The sequence below is a fragment of the Sorghum bicolor genome, chromosome 5, assembly GCF_000003195.3.
Source record: "Sorghum bicolor cultivar BTx623 chromosome 5, Sorghum_bicolor_NCBIv3, whole genome shotgun sequence".
Classification (NCBI taxonomy): Eukaryota; Viridiplantae; Streptophyta; class Magnoliopsida; order Poales; family Poaceae; genus Sorghum; species Sorghum bicolor.
The window spans coordinates 59,284,294-59,291,918 of NC_012874.2; the positions used below are offsets into that span (position 1 = coordinate 59,284,294).

At 48.0% G+C, this 7,625-nt stretch overlaps 1 protein-coding gene across 1 annotated transcript; it reads right to left on the reverse strand.

The window, feature by feature from the left end:
- Window positions 470-2,583, reverse strand: LOC8056981 (probable protein S-acyltransferase 6). Its single transcript, XM_002450836.2, has 3 exons — window positions 2,324-2,583; window positions 1,988-2,170; window positions 470-1,836 (listed from the first exon to the last, which is right to left on the reverse strand). The coding sequence occupies exons 1-3, from the start codon at window positions 2,441-2,443 to the stop codon at window positions 775-777; spliced, it is 1,365 nt and encodes a 454-aa protein (XP_002450881.1). The 5' UTR covers window positions 2,444-2,583; the 3' UTR covers window positions 470-774.

Consider the following 7,625-nt stretch of genomic DNA (forward strand, 5'->3'; position numbering starts at 1 on the left):
TTTTCTAACCTAAGTGCTCGCTCTCATGCCACTGCGCTAATGCTCTCATGCATAAATTAGTGAAGCTGAAGCCATAAAAAAGGTGGCCTTTTCTGGCTTCACCATCTCTGGAGAAGTCATAGCCTAGCCAAAGTGGACTTGAACTTGAAATCTAAGTGCTCGCAGTCATGTATAACATATATATATATATATAGGTCCTGTTTGATACCACAACTGCGCGGTGCGGTACGAGAAATCGGATTCCTACTTCAATTCCTCGGTGGGTGAGTCTTGCGTGGTGAAAAAACCATCGATGCCGTGAGGCTTGCCCGTTCGCTGGTCTGAAAAGTAATGGTTGAAAATACTGTTCGCTGATTTATTGTGAGAGAAAAATACTGTTGGCTGACACAAAAGTTACGGCCTATAAGATATAAAGTGCAATTGTGCGCGCATGTATGTGCAATTTCCTCGCAACCAAAAACAAAAAATGTATGTGCAATTGTGCATCGGCAGCCTATATATACATGTATGTATATAACACAACTATATATACATGAAGCCTTGAACTACAGTGTACCATGCAGGAATTAGAATGCTATGACATACATGAGCCACGCATCCCATTTCCAAACATACATATGGAGGACGAAGCTGATCGGCTACTTACACGTACGTACGAGTACGACATCACACAAAAAAGCACACGCGCAAAATCGCATTCACGGTCCTGAGATCGAACACGGTTTCTCGATCACAACGATCCCCCCTGCGCGCCGATACGTACACCTCGATCGATCACACCACCTCGAACTCCCTGACGCGCGACCGGCCGGCGGCGGCGCCGTAGTGCTTGTGCATGGTGGCCCCGAGCTCCGCCGTGACGGCGTCCGCTTCGTCCTCCGCCTTCTTGCTCTCCCTGCCGGCCCCGCCGAAGATGGAGTGCCGCGGCTGCTGGTACTGCGTCGTCGAGACCCGGTCGAGCGCCCCGCCGTGGCCGCCGTAGACGATGTCGCCGAAGTCGGAGGACGCGACGCTGGTGCGCTTGGCGGAGTAGTTGAGGTCGAAGCTTGCCTTTGCCATGTCGAAGCTGAGGCTGGCCCTGGTGTAGAAGCTGATCCGCGACTCGGACGCCAGCGGGCCGAGGTAGTAGAGCGCGGCGGCGTCCGGGTCCGCCGGCGACACCTTGGCCCGGAAATCGTTCCTGGACGGCGGGACCGGCGAGAAGAAGATCTCGGCGATGTTGCCGGCGGCGCCGCGGTTGAAGGGGTTGGCCTTGCGCTCGTACCGGTACCGGAAGTTCTCGTACGTCGTCTGGTTGGTGCACACCAGGTAGGAGTGGAACGCCGTGAGCCCGCCGACGAACCACGCCGTGACGAAGGTGTAGACGATGAGGCAGCCGGACACCGGCGACTCCGCCACGGCCTCGCCGAAGCTCACGCCGGACCGCCGGGAGATGAGCGCCAGGTTCACCCAGCAGAAGGCGAAGACGTAGAGGCACAGGAAGGTGGTGGAGGAGATGAACATGAAGAAGAAGCGGTAGTTCCGGCGGCCGATGCACTGCCCCACCCAGGGGCAGTGGTGGTCGAACCGCTCCACGCAGTTGTTGCAGACGGAGCAGTGCGAGCAGCGCGGCGGCCGGTACAGCATGCACGTGTGGCAGTACTTGACCTTCACCACCACGCCGTTCACGTACACGTCGCGCGTCGGGGGAAGCGACCACGACGCGCCCGTCGCCGGGGACGCGAACGACGAGCTGCCGTCCGCCGACGTCGCCGCGTCGTCGGGATCCGGAGGACGCGCGTTCCGGGGGATGATGCCGGGGTCCCGACCCGACGTCAGCACCAGCACCACGACGTCCTGCACGCACACGCACCATTGCAAAAATGGTCATGCATGATCCACGCCGCCGGCCGGTCGGCCGCGGGCTACGTACGATCGACTAGATAGAACAGCTGGTCCGTGAATAATGATTGTATGTATGTGCAGTGTGCGTGTGCCACGGACTCACGAATACGCCGACCGCCATGGCCGTCGCAGGGACGGCGGTGCCGAGCGGCTTCCCGATCAGCTCGGCGAGCCGGAACGAGACGAAGGCGACGAAGAGCGCGAGCGGCGTCATGATGAGCGCCACCGTGAGCACGATGGAGCTCGCGTCAGGGCCGAAGATGAGACGACCGCCGCACAGGAATCTCTGCCAACGACATCAGGGATCGATCGCGCGCCATTGTTAATTAATTACTAGCTAGCAACGACGACAACGATCGATCGCGGCAGCTAGCTTTGTAATAATGAATGAATTAATGGATCAATTAGTAATCAATTAATAACGAACGGACGTGCGTACATTCTTCCCTCTCCAGACTTGGTAGACGCGGTGGGTGGCGACGGCGGCCGACGAGACGCTGGAGGTATCGGAGAGGTAGCTGCGGGGGAGAGGGCTCTTGAACAGCGGCCTCCCCTTCATCGTCTCCGGTGGTGGGCCACCGCCGGCGTCGTCGTCGTCGTCACCTCACCTCACCCGCGCATGGGCCGGCCCTGCAGAGCGGCAGCGGCCGGAATGGAGGTGGTGGCGGGGGAGGAGGGAGGGGGAGCTCGTCTCCTCGTTTTCCCGTTTCGGACATGATTGTGCTATCCATAGGAGGGAGAAGCTATAGCGCATCCTGGTTGTTATTCGGGTGCAAACATCGAATGGATCGGCGGAGGGGAATCGCCATGCCTAAACATAGCACGCGCATCATTCCACAATGACAGATACTAGTATATAATATGTTTGGCTAGTTGGAGAAGAATTGCAAACGACTAGGGTGAGCTAGGGCTAACCTACAACCTACTTCAAAATTGCACTAGTGGACCTTCAAAATTAGTGGATAAATATATTGATTTTCAAAATTAGTGGATAAATATATTTTTAAGTTTGACTAGATTTATAAATATTAGCAGTATTTGTATCTTTAAATAAGGATTTAATAAAAAGAATTAAACGAAGGTTCATCTAATGATACCAAATGCACTATAAATTTAATATTTTAAGTTAAAAAATATTTAATTTTTTGGAAGTGATAATAACACTTTTTTTTGTGGGATGGAGTACATACATACTCCCTCCATACCTATAAAATAAGTCGTTTTGGACAATATTTAGGTCAAATATTGGGAATATAAATTATGAATAACTTTTAAGTTGTTGAGTTTGAAAATATAAAAACCATATGAATAGATTTGTCTTCAAAAATACTTTTATAAAAATATATCTATATCACTTTTTGATAAATATTTTCATAAAAATAAGAAGTCAAAATTAGACTTGCCATTGTTCAAAACAACTTATTTTATAGATATGGAGGGAGCATGCAGTACACACAGAACATATTACTCCGTCCCTTCCAAATGATAGTAGTTCTGTAGTTTTGGACTAGTAAGTCAAATTTCTTTAATTGTGATCAAAATTTTTTAATAAGAAAATACAAATTAAACCTATAAAACTTAAATAAATGTACCATCAAACATATTTCACAAGAAATTTAACGATATCAATAATTTGATTTTTTGAGCAAATATTAATAATTTGATACTATAATGGAATGCGCCGTGCTAGGTTGGGCCGGGGTGGGGTCACTTTGTGATGGCGTAATCTTATATCTTATCTTATATATTCCTATAAAACTAAACTCCACCACCTATTTTTTTCAACATGTAAGTTGTCCAACTAAGTAACTCACTATCATATATATAATTAAAAATCCACTAGCCCATACAATTGTAGTGTTCACGTTGTAAGTGCATTCGCCTCCGATGTAGGTTTTGATAATTAATGACAATCAAATTAGGGACTAACATGTTTATCAAGCATATGATCTACAAGTGTTAGTCCATTGATGAAATTGAGCGAAAATATTTGGTGACTCACGACACCCCAAATTTTCAATGAATGAACGACGTTTCGACAACTCAAGTGGCTATAAATCTTTTATCCTTTGTTGAGTTATAGGAAACGCCTCACTATCAAGAGAGATGCAAATTAAGTTGGTAAGATGAGGATAAGGGTGCTCCAGTCTAGATATATACAATGCGCTTGAGAGCCACACTCGCACTCACGGGCACTTAGAAGAGTTCTTTTCTACCAGGGTGCGCCGGTAGTACTGATGGTGTGGGTCGGTGGTACCGGCAAGTCAAAGCCATGCTCAGTGGCCTCTCTAGGATCTACGAGAATTTGAACTGCCGGTGGTACTGGGCTTAGGCCGGTAGTATCGGCCAGCGCCAGTAGTATCGGTGAAACGCCGGTAGTACCGGCATGTCAAATTTGCGCCAACTCTGATTGCACAGATTTGAACTGCCGATGGTACCAGCGATGGTCGGTAGTACCGACAAAATCCTGGTGGTACCGGTAGGGTTATTTCTCGTGCATCCTAGAACCTTCTAACGGTCAGTTCTGAGGTAGACAGTGGTACCGGTGGTTTCACCGGTGGTACTAGCAGTTATTCAGAACTTATGTATATATATAGCTCTTCCCTAATTTCTAACCGTTATCTCTCCCATTCCTTCGACTCCACATCTGAGAAAACAGTCTCCAAGCTTTGACTCACCCACTCTCTCTCCCTCTTTGCTCCTAGGCTTCAATCCTTAAGAGATTCGAGCTAGAGAAGTGAGATTAGAGAGTTGGGAGCCTCGATTCGCGACTTGAGCTTGGTTTCTTCATCTTGTCGGTTGGTTTGCATTTGTTACTCTTGGGTTCTTGGAACCCTAGCCGGCTAGGCATTCTTCGTGGTTGCCCATGTTGATTCACTTGTGAGGGCACCCCAAAGTGTTTGTATTACCATTTGATTCTTAGTGGAAATCTCGAGCTAACCTTCGTGGTTGCTTAAGGGAGGAGACCTAAGTGGTTGGACCTTCGTGGTCACCTCAACAACAAGGATGTAGTGGGGATTGCCGAACCTCGGGAAAAATATCTTGTCTTGCTGTGGAGGTAGCTTCGAGTACCCTTGTTCTTGTGTTCTTTTTGTTCTTCCTCTCTACCCCCTTTCATAGGCAAACAAGGGTTGATCTACATTGTGGAGAAGAACCAAGCCAAGGGAACTTCAACATCATCCTCTCCTACATCTAGGAGAGTGGAGTAACTCTCAGATCTGAAATCAAAACTCAATATACTCTGATATCATAGCCCTCTTAGGGCATGGGAAGTACCAGTAGTTTGCGTCAGTAGTATTGGCTGTCTTACACCAGTAGTACCGGCCCAAACTGTCGGTGGTACCGATAGACATTTAACTTCCACAACTTGAGTTTTTAGGTTTTAGGTTTTTAAGATACACCTATTCACCCCCCTCTAGGCCAATTAGATCTTTTCACTTGTCAACAAGTCACTATATTTCTCTCAACATGCAAGGTGTCCAACTCAGTAATGCACTATCACATACAACTAAAATCCACTAGTCATACAATTGTAATATACACGTGAGCAAGACACATAAGTATTTTTGTTTGTTCGCGTCATCATACCACGTAATCTACTGCATTCCCGCAACAACACGTGGGGTATTCTCGTAGTATAATGGTATGTTAATGGGCTAGTTTAACTTGTTTTCCTGGCTCCTTTATTTAGAACTTGTATGCACTAAGTATTTGAAACAAATAATTCAAAACTACAATAGTGCCATTGCAAAATTAGTGGAGAAATATATTTTGTAGGTCATATATACATCTATGATGACAAACATTTTTCTTATGGAAGAACTTGAACATACGTAGAATAGAAGGGTATCACTAGGAAATAATCTACTAGAACGAAATCACCTAGTCGAGAGGGTGGATAATATTAATCTACAACTAGGTGCATTCCACTATTGTTTGATTAGCATTACTCTAGAATTATATCTTTTCAACGATGGAGGAAGACTTTACTAAATACTCCTATTTGAAATAAGTTTTGCCCCTAAAAACCCTTCATCCCAAGAAGATCAACATTCATACAATCATGTCCACTACTACATAATTATTTTCGAAGACGAGCAAAATGGATTAACCGAGGCGGGCATCACAACCGCCTCGGACCAAAGGCCTTGGTAAATCCATCTTTCTTGAGGGGGTTCACATGCTCCCCTTGGTACATCAAATAAAAATTAGAAATCCATGGCCAATCCTGTCGAGCCCATCCATGACTGAAGGATCCATGTGTGCATGGCATCTCTCGTCAGGACTACCCTCTACCAGATCCACCACCAGGAGAGGGCCCTCCACCAGAGTGAGTGCAAAGTCGTCGTCAAGAGAGGGCTCGTCGCCGGGGAGCTTATTGGAATTAGACCATTATGTGAAGTGGATTTTGGTGATTTGCCATCCCACAATGGGGCGTCGCCAACTTGCCATTATGAAACACAACCCACCTGCTAGAATGCCATCCAAGCACTTTGGGATCCTTTTCTTCATCTTCTACCTTTGCCCCTTTCTTTTTATTTTACCGAGCTCGTGCCTCTAACAGAACGTAAGGAGTCACAGAAGAAATCAAGCCTAGCACAATGCTTCTTCTCCAACGTTGAGTGAGCAGGAAGCCCCTACCCATGGCGAGCCCCCTTCCCCCTAGACAGCTCCACCACGCCCGCCCCCTCCTTATGCTCGCCTGCTTCCCAACGCTCGCCCACCTCCCTATACCCTCATCCCTAGCGTCGCCTACCCAACTTGCCATGGACGAGCCCAACTCGTCTTGGCATGACTATAGCGCCTCCACATTGGCCATGGAACACTGCACAACCCAAGGCCATGTGGAAGGTCACTGCATAGGCGCTTGGAGAAGGAGCAATAGCCTAAAAGAGGAGAGGGAGCACGGAGAGGGACAACACCATGTGGGAGCTGATGGGGGTGTGCACCATGGGGCCTGCTTGTCATGGGGAGAGCTTGTTAGCTCCTCATCAGTGGCCACACCATTCTCTGTTTGCCTCCCTCCGTTCTGTCACAACAAGAAATTGGTGAACAAAAAAGAGGAGGGGCAGGGGCAGAAGAGGAATAAAAGAATTCCATAGTGATCGGATGTCATCTTTGTGGATAGGTCACGCTTCATAATAGCAAGCTAGCAAAACCCAATTGTAGGATTGCATATCACTGAATCCCACTTTCCATGATGGTCCAATTTCAAAAAGCTCGCTGTCAGGATGTGGTGGAGGGTGGTGGAGGTTGGAGGATTTGGAGTGCACATGGTGGAGGTCACAAAATTTAGAGGTAGAGGTGGTGAAGGACGCTAGATTTGGAGGTGGAGGCTGGTGGGGCACCATTGCTGTTGGTGAAGAGGAAAGATGGCGTTGGTGAGGGGAGGGGCACCACCGTTGGAGTGAACCCGGTGCGCCACCATCGTCGCTAGTCTGTGCGTGATGCCACTGGGACAGGTTGGCTACCTTGCATGTCCGCTCAAGGAGTGGAAGAGAGAGGGAGAGGGAGTGGTAGAGAGCATGTGGCTGAGAGGGAGAGGAAGAGAGATGAATCTAGCACGTGGCTGAGGGAGATGGATAGAAAGAGAGCTAGGGTTTCTCAACATATATATAGTAGGGATCTGTTACCGAGCCTAGATGGACCAGGTAGGCAAGCTCACCATTTATAGAGCTAGGCCTCATAAGAGGTTCGTCTCTAAAAATAAGGCCATTTATGGAGGTAAGCCTTAGTAATGG